Source organism: Calidris pugnax, unplaced genomic scaffold (assembly GCF_001431845.1).
Source record: "Calidris pugnax isolate Ruff unplaced genomic scaffold, ASM143184v1 scaffold23, whole genome shotgun sequence".
Lineage (NCBI taxonomy): Eukaryota > Metazoa > Chordata > Aves > Charadriiformes > Scolopacidae > Calidris > Calidris pugnax.
The window spans coordinates 837,251-863,433 of record NW_015090772.1 but is presented as its reverse complement, the minus strand read 5'-3'; the positions used below and the strand labels follow the sequence as shown (position 1 = coordinate 863,433).

At 40.9% G+C, this 26,183-nt stretch overlaps 1 protein-coding gene across 1 annotated transcript in view; it reads left to right on the top strand.

The window, feature by feature from the left end:
• SUSD5 (sushi domain containing 5) overlaps positions 1-26,183 on the top strand; it is a 41,560-nt gene that overhangs the window by 10,836 nt on the left and 4,541 nt on the right. The window contains exons 3-4 of the mRNA XM_014941529.1: positions 10,103-10,221; positions 19,598-19,786. Coding sequence (XP_014797015.1) covers positions 10,103-10,221; positions 19,598-19,786 — 308 coding nt within the window. The remainder of the gene's footprint in view (positions 1-10,102; positions 10,222-19,597; positions 19,787-26,183) is intronic.

Below are 26,183 nucleotides of genomic sequence, written 5' to 3'. Positions count from 1 at the left end.
CCTGTCCATAATATGGAAGTCTCTAAACTGTTTGTCAGAAAGGACATTGCAGGAGCCCATCAGCATGCCATTGCAGTGCAGTCACCACATCAGATCTTCACTTGAGAGCTTCACCAGAGAGAATAGTTCCTCAGTGCTGGAATTTGATGCTTTGTTCTCTGAGACTATTGTACCTGTGGCCTCCCCGGGTTTGGCGGGTCCAAAACCATTCAGGATGTTACAGGTTGGATCTGAAACCTTGGATTCCTCCCAGCAGCCAACTGGTGTCCAGTGCACATCACAGAGCTTTAGTCTAGTGTCCTCCCATATTCTCTTGGACCGTGTACATCAGAAAGGAGGTGAATAGAAGGGAATATGATAAAAGAAGTTCCTGATTTCAGGAAGAATGCAGTTTGTTTTATTTATTTGATGCCTGGAAAGTTTCCCAATCTTTCCCCTGAGGAAAAATGGATTAGACATTGGCAGGAGAAGTAAACACAAACAAACAACATGAGTGAAGTCATTATAGCAGATTTTTGGACACACTTCAGTCCTCCTTCTACCACATAGATTTAAAACTGAACAGGAGCTTTAGCAGAGATATAAGGACATTTTCACCTGTAGATCAGTTTTCCAGGTTTTACACAAGTCTGCGATTTGTTCGCTTCTGATGGTTACTTTATGGTCTTAGTGAATAATTAGTGAACCATTCCACTCCTAGTAAATATATACATCACTGTTGGCTGTTGTGTCATTACTTTTACAGCCAAATCAGGGCGTGGAAACTTGCAGGAGTTTTTTCTGTTACAACTGAGGCACATCTCTGAGTCAGTGTGTTGGTACTGCCTGCTCTCTGGGCCATACCTCTTATGTGGGCAAAGAGGAGAACGCAGTCTGAAGAACTGGCTCAGTTTGGGTGGTTGTCAGATTTCTGATGACCTGTATGTTAGTATGGATCCATATGTAAGCACACAAAAATTTTGAGATTATAATGAGACATTATTATCTCTGTTGGATCCTACCAGGTTTGAACGGGGTGGGCAACCAGCTGCTAGTTAGGTTGTTAAAAGCCATCGTTCTGCAGAGTGATGCTGGTGGAAGACACCAGTCTGCTGGTGCTCACTTGGCATTCTCTGAACCACTGCAGTCCCTGCAAACTGAGCCAGCCCCAGCAGCAGGTCTCACCAGATATGATTCACTTCAACTGATGCAGGATGGAAATTGCTTAAACAAACAGTTCCCTGTCAGCAAATCCAAAGAGACGATAAACTTGGTGGTATTGTGGCTTGGGCAGCCCCAAACAGAACCTCTCACAGACAAAAGGGGATGTTTTTGTCTTCCACTTTCGGTTGTTCTAACCAAACCAATTCAGAGTTCAGGGCTGTCGCTGGCAGGTCCAAGGGCTTGGAAACTTTTAGAGAAGAGCCACTGACAACTAGGCAGGGGTAAGAGGGTAAGGGGGAACTTCTCCCAGCAGCCCAGGAGTAAACAGTTTGAAAGTCAGCCCTGAAATGTGTAAATTGTAGAACATTACACATTGTTACATTTCAGGAAATGAAATGGCATTAGGCAGGTCTCGTTCCTCAGATGAACCCTAATAGCTATTTATACTAAAATGACACTCATACGACTTATTTGCATGTCAGACAAGTGAGTCAGTAAAACCAGCAAACGACCTGCCAGAATATAAATGAAAAAAAGGTGGCAGACTCCTTTGAAGGGCTCTCACTTCTATCTTTTGAATTCAAATGTCATACTGGAAAACCCTGTGGCAAGTCCTCCAGCACTGGCAGCATGTCCTGTAGGGTCTTATTTTCATGTCTGTATTTTTTTTTTAAATTTGGAAAATGAACGTGACACAATTTTTCTTGGGATCAGCCCTGCTAATTTTGCACAGAATATTAGAAAGCAGCTATTGGTTTTAGAAATCATAAATGTCCTCAATGCTTGTATTTAGATATTCATAGCAAATTTACTCATTTCCTTCACTTTTCTAGGACTGTGCTATTCTCTGTCCTGTTCCTTATTTGTCTGCAAAAGAATGAAGCCATAAGCCCCTTCTATAATGGCTTTGAAGCTCTGCATAGACTTTCCATTCTATAACAGAGCTTCTGCAGGGTGTCAACCTGTTCCTTTGCATGAAATTGCCCTGGGCTGGTTCCTACCCGTTCCCTGGAGGATTTCTCAGAGGGGATAACTCTGGAGTGAGCAAGCACAGTCAGCTAGAATAAGCCTTGCTGTGGGAGTCAGAAGACTGGGGTTCTTTTCTTGGCTGACCACAGACCAGATGTTTGCTGCTAGGAAAATTACTTCATCTCTATTTTTTCTTCCTTTTGTTAGCTCTTCGGGTTTTGCACTGACTCCTATTGAATGCTTCTACAGTCTCAAACACAACAGGGCCCTCACTGCAGATGACACCAGTGGGAAATGTAATAATAAGACTCAGAAATGACATTTCACAAGACTACCTACTTCTTTTTCTGCCTACTGCATGGGACTTGCCCAGCACCACGGTTATAATAGCACTTTTCTTGGGAAAGAAAAGCAATATCCAAGGAATTAAATAAGGGTCAGTTGCTAACCCTTGCCAGTCCTCTCATCTGTGTGTGTAAACCCTTGGACTTGTGGGCCCCATGAAATCAATCCAGGTGTACATGCTATAACAGGCCCCTTTGCTTATTTGTACAGAAGCAGTCCTAATGATATGTGAGTTTGGCAAGCTCTGTGTTTTATTTCAAGGCTGTGCTCTGTTGCCTGATGATAATGCATACAAATTCACTCCCAGACATGTGTATGAAGCAGGTCAATTAATTTCCTTCAAGAGCATAATCCAGACATAGCTAACAGGACATGGTCCAATTCGAAATGCTAAAATTGCTTATGAAACTGCCTGAGGAGGTCTTGCCCTCTGAAATGCCTTAATGTCACAAACTCCAGTCCCACAGCTGGTGTCACGCTCTGCTAGAAGGTGACTTTGTCTTCTCGCTGTTTCTTGTCAATCATCTCAGAAAGTCTCATACAGAGAAAAAACAAAGTAATTGTGCTTCAGAAATAGGGATTTCTACATGAAGCTCAGTCAAGAGACTTGAATTTAATGTATGGATGTGTCCCGTTTACTCCAAGGAATGGTATCACTGAGCAATGTGGACATGAGCCACTGGGCATCAGCTTTGGGGGAGATGTGAATCTTTTCTTGGCACAAACTGGGAAGACAGCATGGGCAACGTATGACAGCCACGGTTCTTGTAAAAGAGACAGCCCAATAATTAAAGATTTTTTTTGAAAATGTGCTTTTTCAGAAAAAGCATCATACAAAGGAAAATACATTTTTGATGTATTTTCTAGGACAAGCACTCAAAACACCACCTGCTAACCTATAGCATGACAGTCCTCAGAGCAACCATTTCTTTAGCTGGAACTCACACTTTTAAATTTTATTTTTACTGGGAGATTGTTTTAATAAACATTGAGGGCTTTAGCATTGGCACAAACTGGGAAGACAGCATGGGCAACGTATGACAGCCACGGTTCTTGTAAAAGAGACAGCCCAATAATTAAAGATTTTTTTTGAAAATGTGCTTTTTCAGAAAAAGCATCATACAAAGGAAAATACATTTTTGATGTATTTTCTAGGACAAGCACTCAAAACACCACCTGCTAACCTATAGCATGACAGTCCTCAGAGCAACCATTTCTTTAGCTGGAACTCACACTTTTAAATTTTATTTTTACTGGGAGATTGTTTTAATAAACATTGAGGGCTTTAGCAAAAACTTTAGCAAACTTTGGTGCAAAAGGTAGAGGTATGCTAGTGAAACTAGTTAATGCCAGAAGGTTAGAACTAATTGTTAAGAAAAGGGGAAATCACAATATTGAAGAGGAAGTTAAGCCTGGCTTCAGAGATGGAGTAACAGAAATGGGGTGCAATGTAACATGAAGTCTAATAGGAATTTCTGCCTTAAGCTAGCAGTCCAGCTGGAGGAGACAGAGCAGGAGAAAGAGCTGGGTGTAGTCACAGAACACAGGACAGCAGTGAGCCTGTCGTAAAATAAAATAACTCATATAAAACTTGTGGAAAAAAAGGGAATGCAGTCCTCCTAAAGACATCCAGCAGCTCTTCCAGGAGAGAGAGGGCAGTACTGAAGGGCTTGAACAAAGCACTGGTGAGACACCACCTAAACCAGAGCAATGTAGTTCTTGGCATCTGGGCTGAGGAGGGATAAACTCCGACTAGGATCAGTCTAAGAAAGCACCTCTCTTATCAGAAGTGATTAAAGGTGATCAGTTTGTTTAGCCTTGCAAAATGAAGACAGAAAGAGGATATGCCTACTCTTAGCAAATGTACAAGAGCAACTAATGCTAGGGTTTTATCTTGCCAATTAGTTCTAATGAGGTTGATTTTCTAATATTCAAAAGAACTTCACATATTTTGCCCTGTTTTTAGAATCACTGTAATGTTTTGTCCTATCTGAAAGCCTTTTGTCTGAGAATGAAGCTTCTTTGTAAATCAATAGCATTCAGCAAATATTTTTGTATTTTTTTTAAACCCTTTGGTAACTAATCAATAACATCTGTTATGAAAACCGTGGATTAAACTGGAGCCCATAAAATTAAATTGGGTAAAACCAACCTTCTAGTGACACTTGACATGTCTTTGAGCACCCAACTAGTCCAGGCCAGGAAGCAACACGGTTCTCCTCTCCATGCACTAAGAATGCTCAAATTATATGTACATAGCAATATTATAATAAAATGGCTATATAAAATCTTTCATACTAGGCTACAGTATGAAAATCTGCATGAATGGACCATATTTATTTAATGAACAGAGGCCTTACTATTTCAGTAGTCATATGTACAATTTTAAGCACAAAAGGCTGCATTTTGGTGTATATTTTTAAGAATCTAAAGGATATTGGTTCTGCCTTAGTAAGACCTCCTTTTGACATTTCCAGTGGCAGTATTGCTGTTGGAATGTCTTCATGTCACACTTAGCAGCTGCTTTCTTTGGGTCACATCCAGCCAAAATTAGCCTCTATAGTTCCCAGTCAATGGGCTTTCCAAAGCCCACCTGTGCTCCCCTTCATGACTTTTCAGGGAAATTTTCTTCCCTTTGGTAATCGTGAACATGTCATTTATATTTTATTTCTCATCAGAGCCAGCTTTATAATTTGCAGTTTCCCAAACTACAGAAGGGAAAGACTAAGAATAAAAATCCTCTAGTTTGGCTTCCAGACTACTGGCTTTTTTTTCTCTCACCTAGTTACTGAAACACAAGTGGTAAAGCTGACCCATGAAAAAAATTAGCACAGGATGTTAAAGATTTATCTTGACTAAGAAAAGTGATGAAGTTTTTAACTTTCTAATTAGAGAGGAAGGTTTGTTATAGTTATATCATGTTATGAACCAGACTTTCAGAGTGCCTCAGCTAACACATTGTTGATGATGTTCCTCTGAGTTGAATATATTCATAGGCAAGTTCACACTCCTATGAATAAATGTCATAAGACCATTCTGACTCAGTTCAGTGAATTTATTGACTAAGACTGCAAAACTTACAATCAATTGGCAGATAAAGTAGTGACTACAAAACATCCCAGTCCCACCTACTGGTTTCTGTGCTGGTGGATCACGCTATGTCATATAAACTCAGCTGTTAACTCCATATGTTTTAACTTGGGTCTCCTGAAAAATTTTCAAGTATTACAAAATTGTTCTGTAATTATCTTAGGAAGTAGAAGTGGATAGCAGTGGCTGCTACTATAAACAAATTTTGTACTGATATATAAATATTATGAGTTTATTTTATATATCTTTATTATGTATGCTTATATACAATATGTAAAATCAGGTATTAATATGGCCTGAGTATATCATTATGATAAGTTTAATAATATGTATTACATAATGACATGTTGTGGAATAAATCCTATTCATGCCAGCTTTTCTGCTATTTCCTTCTTTGAACAGAGGAATTAGGAGAAGTGTAAAATACATTGATTACTCATTGGTTACATAATAGATCAGAAAAAATTTAACCAGTACAAGGGTAAGTGGAAGTGGCTTCTAAGAAGTCTGGTTCATACCTTATTGTGCTATATATTAAATATTCTTCACATGTGTGGACATGATAAATGCAGTATCCAAGTCATGGCACAGGAAAACAGCTTGGCCAACCTCTGATCTTTCTTTCAGCGTAGGTACAGAGGAAGCACTGTTAATTGTTCTTAGTTAGATTAACTGTATCGTACAGCAGGAATTAAGCTGAGGTTAACATAGTGCAGAGTCTCCATGGTCTCTTGTTTTCTCACTTGAGAGGAGAAGAGGCATCATGAAGCAGGTTGTCCTTCTAGGCTGGGTAGCAGTAGGCTGAGAAGATTCTCAGTAGTTTTTGGGTTGGCTTGTCAAGGAACCAAAGGAGACAGCATCAGGCACCCTCCCAGTAGGGGCTGTTGTCAACACCACTGAACCCCTTCCTTTCCCAAATATATTTGTACCTCACTGACAGTATATGGTACTTATGTTCTCTATAGCAATAGTATGTGTGATTGATTGATTTTTATGCTGTGATTGTGAGTTCATGGCTGTGTAAGAGTAATTGTCAGGGATGCATGGATGTTTCAAGCAGATGTGTATTAAATATAGCAGATTATTATGGATGATCTGCAGTCTGGACTCAGTATGTTTCCTCTGAGCATGTCTACTTTCATAAGAGGTCTCCATAGAAGGAAAAATAAAATTACATCTATTTCTTAAATACAAGGTACAAAATCATGTGTTACATTGCTCTAAGCATCAGATTACAACGTACACTAAGATGAGTAATGAGCAAGTCTATTTAAGTTCAATTATTACATGAAAGTAGCAATAAATAGAATTGAAGTTCCCTGCATGTCTACATTCTTCTAAATGGCTGGGTAGGTGGATGTATCCCTAAAAAAAAGTATAAAGTTTGTGGCATTTTCTCAACCATGATGCATGCCTTAGTGCAACATTTCAAAATAGTAAAGGAATGAACAAGCCAGCACATTTCCACAACCTCTCAGTGGGGTGCTGGAAAGAGTAGGAAAAATGCACAAATTTTTGTCTTTTATTTCAGCACAGCAATGCTGCTGATGAAGAAATTTTAAAATATGTTGAATTCTGAGTTGATAGCCATTTTTCAGCCCTCAAATATAAAGATGTAACAAAGTGAAAAGCAGCAAACCCTACCTTTTAGAACTGAGACAAACGTGTACCTATGCATTTAATCTGTAATTAGAGATGAAAACCTAGCATTTTAGGATTTAGGGAAACATGTACCCAACCCTCAAGAACTCAGAGAAAAGAGCCTGTTGTCAGATATCTTTAGTCATACCTGGAGTCCTCCTGAGTGCAAAGAGAGTATTTCTATGCCAGGTCTGATCATTAGACCCACTGCTGAGAAATGCTGAGCTCCTTTCAGCAGAGGTAATAACAGCGTGTTGAAGATGTTTATATCTTGCAGGATTGAGCTCATGGTAGGAAACTACTGACAGAGAAGAAAGAATGGGAGAGATGAAATGGATTTTTCTTTGCTTTTCCCTTCCATTTTTTGTATGCTTTCAAGATGACTTCGTTCATGTCAGAAGAATTACATTAGAATGTTTGCAGTTTCAATCAGAGCAATTTTAATATGACAAAAATCCAAATTAAGGTCCTAAGTAGAAGATTAACCAGGGTCTGGTCTGTTGTAGGAAGGAAAAAAAATAGACAGGAAGAGAAATTTTTAAACTTCATGTAGGAAAATAGTTAAGTGAGAAATAAGTTTTTAAAATCTTAATGTTATTTAAAGCCTTTCTTTATGTCTAATGTTAAAACTATATGCAGGATACACCACTGTAAGTTTGGACTCACTGGATAACAGCTAAGAAGTGCTCTTAAAATTAACTAATCAATATATTCTATCAACTACAAACTTGTAATTTTTTGTACAGTACTTGAAAAAAAAGTAAGAAAAACTTGCTCTTCAGACACACAACCTTACATGTGAGCCAGATAGCCTTTTTTGGAGACGACCTGAATATACCAAGGATATGTGTCACCCACAGATAACTCTTTAGCCTCCTGAAGAAATGATTAAGAAATTCCAGTGGTTTGGACAGATGAAAAATATATTGGCTAGACATTGGAATTAGAAATTGGGAAATTCAGGATAAGATTTTCAAAAGTGGCTTCCAAATATCAGGAACTTTATTCCTTGATTGAGCATGGAAAGAAATGTGGTCTTATTTTCAGAGACCAGATTTTTATGATGGCACCGATCTTTAAAACTTTTTTTTTTTTTCAAAAGAGTCTGAAGTCTTAAGTACACAATTACAGGCACGAAGCACAAATTTTTATAGACAGGTCAGTATCTGTCTACTCAGTGTTGCAAGGCATAACTGATCCGGGTACCTGAGTGAGTGAGTAATTATTGGAAAGGTTAAGGTTGGTAAGTCACTTTTTGAAGAGAGGCATAACTGTTTCATTCACGTAGGCCTTGTAAGACCTGGGGGAACAATATGTGAATACGTACATATGAAAATTTTCTAATGGATGGCCTGATCCTCCCAGTCATCTGAACTCAATTTGGCACACCAAGTCATTTTTGTCTAGGTGCCTGCTTACTGACTTAGAGGACTCGGACTTTAAATGCATTAAATCTAAGATAACTTGTTTTTAAACTTGTGTGGACAATACTGTCTTTCAAGTGATCCCCCCCAAAAAATTAAGGGCTGTTTTCCTTACAAAAGAAACATATGTGATTTGAAATCATAAAGGGGCTTTCAATAGGGGGTGACATCATGTCATTTTCCAGAGCAGAAATGTGGTAGGAACTCGTTCTGGTATGTATGCGTGACCACCACCATATGGCTTGTTTCACGTTGCTTTTGTTTGTTTACCTTAAGAGAACATTAAAGTTGTGTATTTAACTGCTCAAAAGCTAACACATGCCAGAATGAAGATTGTCTGTACAATGGTAATTCAGCCCACTTGTGTAAATGAATTGTTATATAGTATTTACGTGCATGATCAAATACTGGATTTCCACTGGATCTTTTCCACGTTCAGTGAATGGGCAGTTAGTCAACATTTGTATGATTTCCCAAATTGAGTGTGGGACGAATGGCAAAATGAGTTCAACCATTGCACAATGCAAGATGATGAATTTCCTCCAGTGGAAGGATTCCTCTGTGGAGAGCATTTTTGTCTTGTTGCTTTCCCCAGAATAGCTGACCTTGCAACGCTTCTGCAAACCTGCTGTCCACAAAATATAAAACCCACACCATTAATATCCAGCTGCAAAAATTTGGGCTGAATTCACTTTCCCAGCTTTTGTAACCTTCAGTGTTAACAGTAAAATCAGTGTTTTCTACAACAAACGGTCTTCTATTTGTTCGTTTTAAGCAGCCAGTACAGCTGAGGGAAGAGATAATTATTAAGCCCATCCTTCACGTTCAGCATCTACAGAGTTGCAAAACCAAATGCAAGTTTATTACCATTGTTCAAGCCTGTGAAAGGCAACGGGATGGATTAGGTGCTGCTGAGTACCAAAGCAGAAGAAATAGAATTTATACAAACGCATGGAACTACTGTTAAAAAAAAAATAAAATAGCAGTTTCTATCAAAACATTAAGGTGAATTTTCTCAGCTTGTCCATGTTCGCTTTTGAGCAGTTAAATATGCAACCTTAATGGTCTTTTAATGTAAAATGCGAATGATTTGTAATCTTTTCAGACCAAATCTTGAGTTTTCTATTGATTTTTTTTATCCAGGTGCCATTGGTGGGAATCTGTATTGCTGGAATGTGAAAGCAGAATGTGGCCTTAATAATCTGGGACTTGGTCTGATGTTTAGAAGTATTGCAGAATATAATAAGATAAACATTCTTTATTGCTTCCTATGCCTTGAACTGATCTACAAAAACCACTTTTTTAATTACATCTAATTCTCCCTTGGCTTTTTTCATAGATCTTCCCCCACTAATGCTTCATGTGCCAACTCTTTAAGAGTTAAGCTGAGGCTAAAACCTGACTACTGTGATAAAAGATCTCCAAATTTCACCTGCATGTACAACTCCAGAAGATTTCTGATTATTTTTTTTTCTTCTTCTTTATTTTAGGACAATCATATGCAGAAAGACGGGCAGCAAACAGCAGAGCGTGAAAGCCATTGATGTTAAAATTGAAACCGATCCCTTTGTGAATGACCAATATGATGCTTTTTGTGTAAAGGATGAAGGTCAGCACTGATATACTATTGAAGTAATGCACAGTCATCACTGTCTTGCAACATTAATAGTTTTGCCTTCCATGTTTCTGCTGCTGAGAGGCAAAGAGGGAATATAAAGGAATAAATCTTTATAGTAATTGCCCGCTAAGTGAGCCAACTGCTGCAAAGACATTGGTTGCAGGAAATAAATTGCATTATGTTTTGTCTTTGCTACAGTTTAGCAGGTTCAAAGAGCACTGCTGATCTGGAAGAACCCATTTTGTTGTTCAGAGAACATACTTTATGGGAAACAATAGATCTGGCACCTGAAGCATCTCCCACACGTAGCACCGTAATGAATGTAACTCAGAAAGCTGGCTTCCAGCTGCAAAACACTGTGCTGTCGTGTATCTATCAGTATACAAATAGCTTTGTTTGCAAATAGCTCCATTTGTATGCAAATAGCTCCATTGGCCCCATTTTATTTTTTGATTGTTTGGGGGTTTTTTTGTTAACATGTGTAGACCAGCCTGCTAGGGACTCTGATATAACATGGATGATTCTGAAAGCCAAATTATTTCCCATTTAAGTTGATGCTTAAACTTTTTGATAGTCGAATGCTGGAACTCACAAGCAAAGATGGGCTCTGAAGGCAAAAAGTGAATTGTTACTGATAGACAGGATTGTGTAGAGAAGTTTGTTTCCCTGAAACAGATTGTTGTTGTCCATGGTGAAGTTTTGCATCTCATTTCCAAGAAAAGCAGGGGTAAGCAGATGGCGTTTACTGAGAAACAATAAGTTCATGACACAGGGGGGGCATTTTGCTAAAAAGAGGCATCAGTGGGAATGAAAATATAGTTGAAGGGAAATGCGGCAGAGGTGATGCATATTTGCTGTGCACCCAGTCGTTCAAAAATTGCAGAGTTTGGTTCACCAACCTCTCAAGTAACCCTCGTTGGTATCAAGTCCGGACTCCGTGCTGCTGTGAGCGATGCCAGCTCCGTCACCCCGTTGCTCATGTTGTCACACAAGCACCTTTGTGCTTTCTTCCATGCTGCGCCTCACATATAGGAGCAGCTCCCTGTAAACATCGGCAAAACCCTCGCATTGTCTCCCTTCAAATCTCTCTTTTGTCATCACCCTCCCGCCCTCCCCGAGAAAAAACCTTGTGGTGGGTGGGACAGCTGTGGGATGCTGAAATCATTGCTCTGGCCACTATTGTTCCATTGTGCCCTTGTGCTCCCCTGTCTGTCCCCACCTGCTGCCTCAGAGCTTACACGTAGATGCTGGGTCTCGGGGAAGGATCCATGTTTGCCTTTTGCATTTGGTTACTGCCCCGTGGTAAAAGGGCAGCAAAGGTGAAGATAAGAACGTAGTCTGACAATGCCTGTTGGAAAGGAGTACTACCTGGGACTCAGAAAATGCATAGTTAAAATGCATGGGGAAATTCAGATCATTTGCAATGAAGAGGAAACTTATGAACGGCTTATTTTGTACAAGGCAGGGAGTTTCCTGGTGACAGAATGGGATGATTGTGCCCATACACTCACCAAATAGTACTTACACACAGAAACATTCCTGGATGACAATGAAGTCCCCTCTGCTTCAAATATCTAAAAAAATTTTGGATGCAGAGTCGATGCTTGAATAGAAAGGCTTGAGTGAGGTTGCGAGGCAGAGAGACCAGTCTGTAGTTGGTATGAAAAGATCAAAGTCCAGAAAGGAAATAGCCTTAACGTGCAAGCGTAGCACATCGTAGTAACACCCAAGCCAGCAGAAAGCAGTAGGCTGATGAAAGAACATCTTACACCTCAGGGATGCCACTTCCAGTTTTGGGGAGTAAATGTTCCTTAAGAAGCAACAACAGCAGACCCTGCATCGCAGCCTCAGGCACAGCTAATCTGTCCTGCTGTTTAGTATGTGTGGCTAATAACTACACATATAAACTATGATTAATGAATTGTTTCTTACTTGAAGCCTCACAGGTATTATTTTTCTTTTAGAAAAGTGGACATTGCTTCTAATTGATACAATTTCAATCATTATACATTAATACATTAAGATCTGTGCATTGAAATAAAGTCCACATTGCTTCTAATTGATACAATTTCAATCATAATATGTTAATACATTAACATTAAGACCTGTGCATTGAAATAAAGTCCCAAAAGCAAGTTGTTTTGCCCTGCCGAGAGTGATAGTTCCCAGGTTTCTTACACTGAGACCAATGTCCCTCTACACAACAACCACAAGCCCTTTTATTTCTTCCATATCCATCCAACCAATAACCTGCAGCTCCCGTATGAAATTCATCTGGTTCTTTCTCCAGTATTTCTTATCCTCACCCTCTACCCACAATCTCCCTGCCTTCAGGGTGCTCTCAGCTCCCTTTCGGTCCCGGGCATGGCCAGATGGGCAGGGGCCACACGTGCTGCAGCTGCCTTAGAGGTATGGATATACTGGTTTGTCTGCCCATACGCATTGCCCATCAGCTGGCCAGCACTGCTTGTGGAAGTGGAGTCCCACCTATGCCCATCCCAATGGAGAAAATGCCTGGCTTTGGCTCTTTCTTCCTTTAAACTCATTTCACCAAAATGAGCAGACACACAGCAGCAGCTTTCCCTCTTTGCCAGACTTGGCTGAGAGCGGCCAAAGGCTCAGACAGACCGAAAGGTTGAGGACAGACAGAGAGAAGAGTCGCGTCAGCCTTCTTCCTATAACTAAGTTGATGATAGTAACTCTTCACAACTCAGTTTTCAGTTCTGAGGATTGTGCAAAGGGCATCTCGAACCCCCATGAAACTTCCAGTAGAAACCATGACGAATTTCCCTTCTTAGGCCTTGGTTTATAATTAACCTTCACTCAACATTTAGCACACGAATGAGTTCAGTCAAATTGCTTAAGCCTCATGAGCCAGGGCAGCAGGCAGATGCTAGCAAGAGCTCTGGCTCTTACTGCTTACAGTATCAGGTTTTTACAAATAAAAATCCTGAAGAGAGAGAGACTTTTTTTTTTTTTTTGTATAATTAACCTTCACTCAACATTTAGCACGCGAATGAGTTCAGTCAAACTGCTTAAGCCTCATGAGCCAGGGCAGCAGGCAGATGCTAGCAAGAGCTCTGGCTGTGCTTACAGCATCAGGTTTTTACAAATAAAAATCCTGAAGAGAGAGAGACTTTTTTTTTTTTTTTTGCGTGTTTCTGAAATGGATTTTGTTCTTTACACGCAGAAGAATCACAGCAGTCTTTGATACTCAGAGTTAAGTTTTACAGGGAACTGGTGCTAAGAGTTATGTGTAACAGGGAAAGACGTAGCTGTAATGTTTTATGAATGCTGTGAGAGTAGCTGCAGTTTTCGCCGTACAGAGAAATCTCTCTTCTCAGTTTCTTGTAAACAAATGTTTTATGCAGCCATTAGAGTCAGGAAGACACCTCTGTACCAGCTCAGGATCTGCTGACATCAGAAAGTTTCTCTCTTAGCCCACAGTGCCAAAAATTACCTGAAAATATATTAGATTCTGCCTATTCTGAAAATGGAGTACCACACAGAAACCAGATCTAGCCCACAGAGTGTGTTCTTATTCTCTATCAAAGCTCATAAGAAAATACCTCAAAGTATAAAAGAGATAGGGCAAGGAAAACAGAAAGCTGGAATTTTTCCTACCAGTCTTATTTTTTTGTAGCCTGCATACATTTAATTTCATATATATATAGTCCTCTTGGTTCCCTTTCTCGTATTTTTTAATAATGCAACAAAGGAAAGATCTCTTTGTTAATAGCTCCCAGGTTTTGCTGGTTCTTTCTTTCAGTGACCCACTGATATTTACAGGCAACAAGTAAGATCTCTATTCCATAAGGCTTTGATTTGCTGCCACCACAGAAAAACTAAACAGGCAGCAACTTGTAGTAGCGTACAGCATAAATGCAAATCAAACTTTGTTAAACACGCCTGCTGGCTCCAGATACCCATGAAAGCTTTATGGCTTATGTACATACATCAGTTTGCCTTTTTCAGCAGTAAGGAAAAAAGAAATTAGCGTGTTCTTTACAGCAACTATATTAAATGTGCTGTAGAAGAGCAATCAAACTGCAATTTGCTTTATGTAATATTTGAACCATTTCTTTGTATTTGTCGTGCTTTGCTGTGGATATGAAGTTTTTCTTTTTTTTTCATTGCTACAGCTTTCTTTTCCAGAGCTTTGCATATAGCTGACAGTGAATTTCCAGCTACCTGGTGATGTCATTTAAACTAATAAATTCTTACAAGCCCTTTCTGATGAAAGAGGTATTGGCATTTAACATTAGTAGCTTACAAGCAGCACTTATATTGGCCACAACTGAGTTTTGGTTCTTTGTGCTCTGTTTATGCTCAGTATTTTTATCCAAAAAGAAAAATTCCATATCCTTTAGTGTCTCTGCAATCAAGAAGAAAAACAAACATCCACCCTCATCTTTCACAGGGCTGAGCATTAAGGGCTGCGTTTTCCAATTTCTTAACGATGAGATGACATCCTATAAATTCCAGTGGTCTCTCTGGAAAAACTCCACTGAATCGGGCAGTTGTAACAGGGGATGTTTTACGTCAAGGAGGATGTTTCGTGTCAGCTTGCAGAGGATGGTACACAGTTAAAGTAGTAATTGTAGATAATCAGATTTCAGTAGATTCCCAGTTGTGCCAGGTGGCGTGGAAGCTGAAGTCTGCATCTTTTTTGTGTTGATGTTTTTTTCGCGTTGATCTTAGGCTGTCCTTTCTGCAGACAGTATTTTATGAAGACATCTGACACTGATGGGATGCTTGTAGTTTAAATCAAGAAGATGCTTCTGGAGGAATTCATACTGGGGAGGAGGGTTGCTGTGTTCTTAAAGTGACTTGTGTCAACTCTTTGCCAGAAATCACCTGTCACAAACTCTTTTCCACACATGGTTTGTAGTTAAATTTACACTTCAGAGGGGCCATAATTCCTAAAAGCCAGTCACAACTGGATGTGCTGGCTCAATTAAGAGGAGGCGCCTTCAGTCCCTTGTGAAAAATAGTTACTGAGTCTCTAAGAGGTGTGTAAACAGGTTCATCGCTAGCCCTAACGTGTCTATGCTCAATACTTACATCTTTGCTGTGCCACTTTTTCCCACTCAGTTGTCAGATGTTGATGCCATCCTGGTTTCTGCCCATGTGTACTGGGTTCTTTATTGACCCTGGTGGTGATATTCACTCCAGGAGAAAGTCTGTGCCAAATTACTGCTGACATGAGGATCTTCTGTGCACTTCAGCATCGCCTTATATCTGTGCTGTGCTGTCTCGCTGGGCAACCCAACCCACCCTTGCTTGCTGGAGACCAGCTATCAATGTGTGGAGCCCTGTTAAGGGCAGGAACGTCACTGTCAATATGTGGCAAACTCAATATGTGATCACAACGTCCAGAATCAGATTCCAAGTTTTCAAGTTTGAGGTGTGATCACATGTACAAACAGGCTGGGGCATGGGATCTGCTGGATGGGGCCCCAGTATCAGGCTCTTCTACTGGAAAGCATCTATTGGGCTCATTTGTTAGCAAGAAAATATGCTCATTTATGGGAGGATAGATGAGGGGGAAAGCAGTGCTCCAGATGGAGAGTTCAGCACTGGAAGAGCTCAGTCCTCATCTACCAGCGTCACCACTCCAGGCAACCCCTGTGGTTGCCTAACAAAGAGCACTACTGTTCCTCTACATGACAAGCTGTTGCCAGCACACCCTCTGTCACGCTCCGTGGCCCAGGTCTGCCTCCTCTCTTCCAGCCAGAAAAGGGCCTGAATTGCCAGCACTGAGCACTGCCTGTTGTTCCAAACAAGCCCATGCTTTGCCAGCTCCTGGTGCAAAAGGCTGCAGACAAAAAAACCTGACGCCTGTCCCCAGAAGTGGCTGAGTTGGATGAGCTGCTGTGCCAGTGGCACTTCTGCACATGTACCAGAAAGAACGGTTTTGGCAAAAGTCTGAGCAGGGATTGTCATAGCAACTGAGACTGCAGCAGGACGAGGAGCCGTAACGTGCTGCAACCTGGAAAATTCCTGTACATCTTACACAGGAGAGGACAGGAGCAAAACAGATGTAGGAGCTTGAGTATGTCTTTGCAGGGTATCAGCTTTCACTTCTGCTTGCCCGTGCTGGCCCTCAATATGCTCTGCAGCAAAGGCATGCCCTTACAAAGTCTCATATGAGAGAGTCAAAAGTTGCCCATGAAGTGTTCATCCATGGACATCTTTAAAATCTCTGCTTTTTGTCCTATCCACACAGCAGCCAGATCTCTCTTTCAGCATCTCATAATTCTCCCTTGCCATGTCTGTTGCTGAATTTTACAGTAAAGCTACTGTAAAATTTCAGCTTTCTTCTTTCCTGGAAGGCTATAATGTGCTTTTTGAATGTGTTTGCCATATTTAACTAATGCAAGTGTTACTTTTCTGCTTTCTCTGGCCACAGGATTAAGAAGCAAGGCTTTGTAGATAAGAATACCCTCTGACATATAATTGTCCCATACAGCCTTGGGATCAATACTGCCCTCAGAGCAGATACACAGCTCCCATTTGTGCTGATGGAAGTAGCTACATAAATAAAGTACATGAAATGCAAGGGTCTGTAGCCTTCCTATGAGGCAATAAAATATTTTTTTTATCCCTTTCATCCACATCAATCTCTATTCATCCGACCAGTTCACAGGAAAGGCATTAGCTGCTAACTGCTCCTCACTTCCTCGGATGCCAAACCTCCATATGACTGTACATAAACTGAGCTTTGTGTAGCCTCAAGAGCTTGTTTTTTCTGCCAGTGTGTGTGTGCATAACTCCCACTAACTTCTGAAGGTGTTAGACAGTATATATGTATGTGTACAGTATGGAGAATACACTTCAAAGCTTTGACTTCAGTAGTGTGTCCCTTAAATTAGTGGCAGATGTTTTTCAGCGTACCCAGTTGAGAAGTGGTTAGCCAGGTCTATCAGAAAAATTCTAAAAGCCTGGTCCGAAAGGACTTTCACAGAGCGTGGATGTTTATTGTAGGATGTTCATTTCACTGGGAGGTAAACAACGGGCAGCATAAATACATCATATTTCTAAATAAACACGTATTTACCTGTGCCTGGGTCAGAAGTGGGTAGATGATGGGAAAAGCTGCAGCCGGGACTCACAAGGATCTTGCAGAATATCCCTGGGGCAAATGCAGGAAAGCCTGAGCTTCTGCAGAAAGTAGATTGAAAAAAGGTTTTCTGTCAAAACTATTGCCCACTGAAAACCCTGGATGTGAGTTGGTGTCAATGGAAATGTTGTTTTTAAGATCTTGTGCTGATACACAAGATCCTACTCCTAAAAGTAGACTCTAGCGAAGTAGCAGGGCTGCTCTCTGAAGATGGTTCTCCTTCTGCATGTTTAGGAGCATGGGCTGGGATGTCACTTTTTCAGCTTCCAAGGAACATAAACTTTGCTTAGCCAACTAAGGAATTAGGTTTTTGTACAAAGGCAAACTGTTTCAACAAGAGAGATCAATACTAGAACACAAACCTGGCCCTAAGTTTTCCTTATGCCATAGAATTGCCAGAACTCCTGAGCCATTACCTTTTAGCCTTTTCATTTGCAGTTGTGTGGTAGCAGGACAAAAGCAGGTTTTGAATCTTCAGTTACTTTGGCAAGTGGAACAGTTTTTTTTTCTTCCACAGTCAATAAGGGCTCCAGAATCACTGGAAAAAATCCCAGATTTGAGAAAGGATATAGAAGTGTTTGCTTGTACCAACACTGCCCACTTTGTCCATTGGGTTTCTTGGTAAAGTCATGTTCTTGCGTTATAGGTTTTTTGTTTGTTTGTTTTGTTTTTCTGTAACCAAGAGATGCCTATTCCAAAAGTCACTGTAAAAAATCTGGAGGAAAAGGGGACATGGCAAACCCCTCTTGAAGAGCACTTCTGAGAGAGGAAGACCTTTGAGAGAAGAGAAACCGTGATGCCTAGAATTTGGCTAGATCTTGGCCCACCTTGTTTACAATAGGCAAGATTGTTCAAACCTGAAAAAGAGAGTTAAAATTCAGTTTACACTGGTGCTGGCGGCTGTCTGTCTGCCTCCTCTCTGCACTTCTTTTATGCAACAAAAAACTCAAGTCAGTTTTGTTATTGTTTATAGGAATTTTTGCTTCCTGGCTTCTAGTGCTGTCAGCAGAAAAATTATCAAACATCCTACTCGATTTTGTATCCTGATATATTTAGCTCTTCAGATTCTCACAGAGAGCAGAGCTATGTTACCCCTGGGTGTTGTTAAGTTGAAGAGCACAAGTCACCATTTATTTTAGGGTGTCTCTATCCTAAAAAAGGGAAAATTGAGTATCTGGGAAGAAACTTTTGATTTTGAGAAGGACTAGAAGATTAGAAGTAGTCTGGAAAATGACTGGTGTCCACCTGGACCTTTTCTTTCTGTGAATGTGGACTGGGTCACTGCTCGGCCTCTGCCTGCTTGCCACAGTGTAGTAGACATAAAAGTGCAAGTCTTAAACAATTTCACAAGCTTTTCTGCAGTTAGGAAGAATAGCTCTGTCCAAGCTCCTGCTTTTCAGTCCCAACCTACCCAGGCCTTTGTAGAAGTGGGCGGAGAAGACATCTGTAGCTTGACATCCTGGGCTGACTTTTTGGAAACAAGCCCTTCTAGATGCTTTGTTACACATCAATAGCATCACAGTTATTGTATCACAGTTACAGCCCAGTATATACCTTCTCAATTACAGGCTGGAATTAGTTATGAAAGAGAGGCCCCATCTGTAGCACTGGGTCCAGTTCTGGGCTCCCCAGTTCCAGAAGGACAGGGAACTGCTGGAGAGGGGACAGCAGAGGCTACAAAGATGAGGAGGGGCCTGGAGCATCTCTCTTAGGAGGAAAGGCTGAGGGACTTGGGGCTTTTTAGCCTGGAGAAGAGAAGACTGAGGAGGGACCTGATCAACACCTATAAATGCTTAAAGGGTGGGTGTCAGGAGGATGGGGCCGGTCTTTTTTCAGTGGTGCCCAGGGACAGGACAAGAGGGAACGGGCACAAACTGGAATGTAAGAAGTTCCATCTAAACATGAGGGGGAACTTCTTCACTGTGAGGGTGGCAGAGCCCTGGAAGAGGCTGCCCAGAGAGGTGGTGGAGTCTCCTTCTCTGGAGACATTCCAAACCCACCTGGACACGTTCCTGTGGGACCTGCTCTGGGTGGACCTGCTTTGGCAGGGGGTTGGACCAAATGATCTCCAGAGGTCCCTTCCAACCCCATAGCATTCTGTGATTCTGTGAAGCAGATGAGATGTATGAGTTCTGTGGACATGTGTAAGTTTTTCCTTGGGGTAACTCCTTTAGCACCACTGTTAGCACTGCATTTAAAGACTATTGCAAGGTCTCTACAATCTCATGTCTTTTTTCCTTTCAGACAAGCCCTGTGGGGACCCACCATCTTTCCCTCACACCATCCTGCACGGCCACACTGGCTTTGAAATGGGGGACGAGCTGCTGTACGTCTGCGCCCAGGGGTACGTCATGGGCAACAAGGAGACAGCCTTCACGCTGCTCTGCGACAGCTGCGGGGAGTGGTACGGGCAGGTCCAGGCCTGTGTCAAAGGTAAGCTCACCCAGCACGTGGAGCATCCCTCTGGGACCTCACAGCCTCCCATCGACCCAACCGAGATGGGTTCAGGCTTACAGGGCTGTCTCCTGGGCATGTGTGGTCCCAGCGAACATCTTGATGACTAGAGCATCAACGTCTTGGCTGGGTTTTTACAACCCCATTGGTAGATCCCTCCAGTAAGCCGCAGGAGAGGATAATTAGTTTCTTTCTGGGTAGCAGGAGCCATTTAAAATAAAAAAATTGGAATATTTAATGCCATATTTATTTTTTCTGCACTCAGTCTTATCCCAGGGTTCTCATTCAGCTCCCGTCTTCCAGTCTGCCATTTTCCTTCTTTTTCCCACAATACTGCTTTTCTTTAGTATTGAACATACTTTTTAATTACCGGGAAATAAACTTTGGGAAGATCCTTCACCTGTGTATTTAATATCAGCATCTGTCCCTTTCTGGAAACCAGCTGTTCACAATCTTGTATGTGCTCATTCTGTTACTGGATGAGGTTTGTAACTTTTCAATGTACTTTGTTTACTCCAGGAAAGGGATTACTACAAACATTACAAGAAATATCAGAGTTAGTTTTTTCAGAGTAGTTCAAAAGCCGTGCCCGGCAGGGTTGGTGAGCCAAAGACATTGTTTACCAGATAAAGTATACAATGCAGGTTTTGTGTGTCTTCTGCTGTGTTTATTTGCGCATGAAGCCACGGAGTTGCTGCAGAGCAGGCTGCTGAAAGGAAAACTTAGTGTTTGTTCTCTCCTGTGGGAGCCTAGAGCAAGTATAGAGAAAAGCCAGTGTCTTTTTGTAGGCAAGCACTAAGCACAGCCTGCAGGCAAATAGCATCTTTCCTTACCATTGTCATGCTGAGTCTGTCCATGGCTTTATCCCCCAGCCTTACATCTTCATGTGATGCTACACACTGAGCTCCCGGAGACAGTGTCCTCCTTACAAGGACATGATGCCATGGTGGTACCGTGGCCCCATGGTGATGGGGGTCAATCCCTCTCAAGGGCACAGCAGACCCGAATCCAACTCCCCCTGCTTCTTTATATTTACTGGGTTGAGTTGAGCTGACCATTCTTTAGGTGTTCTTGGATTTTTGTCAGGGATGAAATACAGGTAATACAGTATCTGTCCATCTTTTAAGCCCCAGATTTTGTCCACTGGCTTGTAAGAAGCTGGTTTGGCTGGTCTGAGCTTTTACCAGCCCTTTACAACTAGTTGCTTTGGTGCTTTTGAACTTCTGGCCTTACATATGTGATAAATGCTGCTTCCTTTTGGTGGGTTGGGAAAATTGAAGACCTACGTAAATTAAGAGAACTGTCCATGTCCCACAAGTCTGTGACAGCGTGGCAGAAGTATGACTTGGGAAGAGGTAAGCAGTGAGATTATAAGTTTAAAGAAGTGTATTATTTTTTAATTTGCACCAGTGAAAAAGGCATACAATTTTTATCTTGAACTGTGCTTTCAGGATTGTTGTTTACAAACACAACAGCAGCTGCCCGGGTATTTACTCCATTAAAAGGAATGAAAGTGAATTTTCTTACCAAATAACTCGACTCAAGGAATCAGGCTTTCAGTTAAAAAATAAAAACAAAATGCAAAAGCTCTGGGAAATTACAATAATGGTATTTCCTTAATTTAAACCCTCAAGAAAATCCAGGTTTATATGTCAGTTAAATTCTGCATCAAACTTTGAACTTTCCCCTTGTTTAAACATAGGCTAAACAGTACCATGAGTTCAGATGTGGATGCAATCTGAATTCTGCTTTCTCATTCTCTTTCTCCTGTTACCCTGCTCAATGTGTAAAGCTCACAATTTCTCCAATATTTAAGAACAGTCAGCAGAGTATCTTACTATTTTTTTTTTTTTTTCAGAGAGATATCACACCTTTAGGATGATATTTGTGGCAAAACAGATAAATTTTATGCAAAGGAATGGGCAGCTGTTGGGTAGCTGAGCTGGAGCTACCCAACGTACAGCCATATCCATTTCAGAACCTATATATTCCTTAATGCCCAGGGGGTTGCAAGGAGTTATTTTTACTCCTGAATACATACTCCCAGGCAGTGGATAATGATGAGAAAAGGTCAAACTCGTTCTGAGTAGAAACGGGTCATGTCGATGCACCAGGGAACCAGAAATTCAAACCTATTCATATAGTATGGACACACACACAATTAAAAAAAAAAAAACACCTAAATACAACATCTTTGTGAAATAGTTCAGCTTCCAGAACTGTTTTTACAAACAGCAGTTCAGATAATTAAGTGAATACTGCAGGGAGTGGAGGAGGAGTGTGGAGGGAGAGAAGGAAAAAAGAGTATCTGCATCTGATAACCCAGCGGGTCTGAATCTGCCATGATCTGCACCAAACTGATAGTTCTTTTTCCTTCACTGAGCTTAGTGAAAATGCTGACTTTATCACACATAGAAATAAAAATGTATTACACCAAAGTAAGGAAGGGAAAGAATCAGGCCGCTTAAGTTGTGTGTGTGTTTCACTGTTTTCCCTGGATAAATAGTCTATTTCCCCTGTTTTGCCTGAGCCTTTCACACAGCCGCAGGGGAGAGAAAAATATTTTTAAAAGAAATAGGAAAGTGTGGCTGTAAAATCACAAACATCAACACTGGAACTTGGGAGCAGATGTAATATTGTGAATTATGATTTTTAAAATTATTTAAATGTGGACTTCATGCTGAGGGGCTTCCTTTGATTAATGTTTTTCAAACACTTTAAGGACCTACGATAAAAAATACAACACGTGTTCAATTAATAATTATATATTCAATCCTCCTGATGACAATTCTTTGAGAAAGAAGGCTTTACAGGAAGACTGAAATGTGTGATACTAGGGTTCATTGTTTTTTAAAAAATGAAGAATTCAGTGAAAAAGAACAACAACAACAACAAAAAGGAATGTAATTAAAAGAAACCTGATTTACATTTTACAGATATTTTGGGGTCCTAGGAGAGAGAGGAATAATTATTAATTAAGTACTCCAGAAGCCAGCACACATGCCCTACTTTTTAAGTGCTTTGAGGCAAGAGAGTAACTTCCCTGTCGTGAAGGTTAATCATGGGACTTAATGGAGAATTTGTACCCCTGTTGGCAGAGGGGGCCATTTCTGTCCCAACTGGCTCACATCAGAGGAAAGATGGTCATTGAAGCCACTTCAATGAACGTTGAAGTGCTATGTTTAGATGCTTGTAAGATGATACAGTTCCCTTGTTCTGCGTCTGGAAATGTGGAGCGGCCCCGATGGACTGACACAAGCACAACTAGACCCCGGGGAGAAAACTCCAGTCAGAGGAGTGAAAGATATGAGACCCATTCCTACACCTTGCACTGTCTCTGGGACCAGGAGCAAGTCACTGGACTGCTCTCTGCTGCTTACTCCACCTCATCCATAATCAAGTGATAATGTTTGTCCACCTTCATAAAGCTTTCTGAGGTTTGCACATGTCCTCCTTGGTAACTGCCACATTATAATGCCCAGCTTTACATTCCCAGTTGCTCACCCAGAGCAAATGGGAGTCAAAGAACTAGCATCGTAGCAGTGTCTAAATATAGCATTTAAATGTTCTTTGAAGTAGCTTTATGGTCGTATTTCCTTTCTGTTTGGATCCAGTTAGAGAGACACGGCCCGTTCTGGCACCCAGGGTGTAAGTGTACACCCATAGAGTTGGCGAATTTGCAAATTAACTGACAAAAATATATTATGCATCAATACACATATAATCCAAAATACCTGGCAAAACTTGGCCATGGGCAAAACTGAACAAAATCATCTTGGTGTTATAGTAAGTGGATTCTGGATACGGTAAAGTGGGTTGGAAATTAGGAAACTAATGTACATTTAATGTACATTGCGCACACCAGGTAACGGACTGTAATTTTTAATCAAGATGCTTTTTAAGAAAAAAAGTGGTTCTGTATGGTTAGTGTTTCCTGCAATTTCTCATCATGAAAAGACGCTGTGTTCTAGCTGAAAACACAGGGATATTCAACCCAACAAAGCAACCTTAAGCAGAGAACAGGGAAATACATAATTTTTTTGCAGTTTATTATTTTTTCTGCTTCTGTGGAGAGAACACATTTGTTTCACAAATTATATCCTGAAGATTGGCATTGTTGTAAGGTCAGAAAGCAGCTGTAGAGATACCACACTGTGGCTGTCCTGCAGGCACAGAGACTAGAGCGACTGTTGCTAAATGACATTTGGTGTTTTCCTCCCCAAAATGAACCATAGGTTCAATATTAGGAGCATTAACAGCAGCATTTCAGTGACGGGGGTCAGGGCTGCATTGCATTAGGCTGTGTCCTGGAGAGTTTGGTTCCTCAAAGAGAAGAGAGATGAGTTGGCTGGGAAATCACGTCACAGCTCTGTGCTAAAACTGGCTAAGGAGAATGTCATGTATTTAGCCTCTTCCCTTGACTGCTTTGGTCTTTTTCAACTATAAGCTGGTGGCAGGAGAGGCTGTTATCTTCTGCACATCTAAGAAACCTCTCCAGGGCCAACACTCGGATATTTGGTGCATTCAGAGCTGGTCTAACTTTTCCACAGTGAGGACCGAACTTGTGATTTCAGCATAAGGAGGATTTAGCTGACTCTGAACTCCTCTGAAAGCCCCACCTACAGCTCCCAGTCTTTTTGCCTGATTTAACTGCTCTCATTACTCCAAATATTGTTTTCTGACTCTTCAAGACTACTATTGATTCACATTCAGGTGGTATGTAAACATGACTAACCAGCATCATTTAATGCTGTTCCTATATTTTTCAATGGCTTCTGATCTCATATAGGAATGCCTTTTTTTTTGGTTTTTTTCTTCCTTGACAGTACAAAAGGAGAGTTGTGACAGACAAATAAAATAAGCAACAAAACATGTTCATGGCCTGTCCAAATAATTGTTATGACAAACTTTGGTTCTCTTTTCAGGCCTGTCACCGAGTGGTTGGGTTAGATTAATGTAAAGTATCGATTGGGCATGAACTGATTCTGCCAAATCAAATTAGCTTAAAAAATTATGATGGGTTATTTATTTATTCTGCTAGAATAAAAATCATTCTCCCTCTTGTAGCTGTTGTAAAAGACAAAAGGCAACCCAAATTCTGCCTAGTGTGCTCTGGCTGATTTGAGAGAAGTGAGTTCGTGTGCTTGATCCAAGTAAAATGGGTAATTCTCTGAGGTGCTGTGGTTCACAAATCTGAGTGATCTCAGACAAATTGGTCTACGTGCCCTTTTCCCTTACAGACAGATGTCAGCTTGTTAATGTCTGCTGTAACTAGTTTGAGTTGCTTAGAATAAAGATGTTTTTATGCAGTAGAAATGTTTATGGTGATGGTCTATATAGGATCAAGTTTCGATTTCCTGTGCTCCAAAAATACATCCACAAAATATGCAGTGCACTTTATGATTGTCCAAAATAGCAACACTCAAAATAGAGCTCGGATGCCAATATGCTATCTAGAAGAAAAATTAAACTGATCCTAAAGTGTGGAAAACCAGGCTCTTACTTTTTGCCTGTCCGTGTTTGGTCACTGTTTTCACATTAGGATCAAAAGTTGAAGGAGATGAAAGCTGTTTAGGACTGGATGCATCCCAGAAAGGACAAGGCTAAATTAAAAGGATTTTACGTTTTAATTGAGCTTCGCATCTTTGGTAGTATGCCATTTCAGCATCTGTTGCTGTAAAATGTTCATTTCAGCCTCAGTAATCCCTCAGACAGCAAATCAAAACTCACTGATCCTTCAGTCTGCCAGAGTAGGGCAGGGGAAGATGTAACAATGACCAAATATAGCAAGTTTTTGGTCTTGGACTAATTAATTTCAGTGCTGGCTCTTCTTAAAACTAGACCTGCCTGGATCAGAAGAAAGATGCAACCCCTTTTAAATCAGTTGCTAGCTGTTTTAAAAATGCTTTTTAAAGCTTACAACTGTTTGGATAAGAGGTGGAGCTGAAGCTGCTTTGGTTGTTGCTCTTTGGTGCTGAGACTCAAATTCAGAGAGCCAGGAAGCTCAAGGAAGTGCTGAGGAGGTGAGCAAAAAGAAGTGCAAAAGTTGTGCAATCTGTTCCTGGAAAATCAAGCTCACGGCTGACTTTTAAAAGATTGTCATGGTAACACAAACTCCCTAAATACCAAGCCCAAGCCCCATTCGAAGGTCTGAGGCCCAGAAGAAAGAATAGAGTATTATTGCTGTGTAAGTCAATTCAGGATCATATAAATCAAAGCTTCAGAGCGAGGGGGTCTGTGTTGCCTTTGATGGTTCGAGAGCTCAATAGTTGCTTTCATTCTGGCACCCCGTAAGCTAACATTAGTTATGTTGATAGTCTTTGCTATAAACTATACAAATACGGGAGATTGCATATGAAAATACGTTATGGCAGCT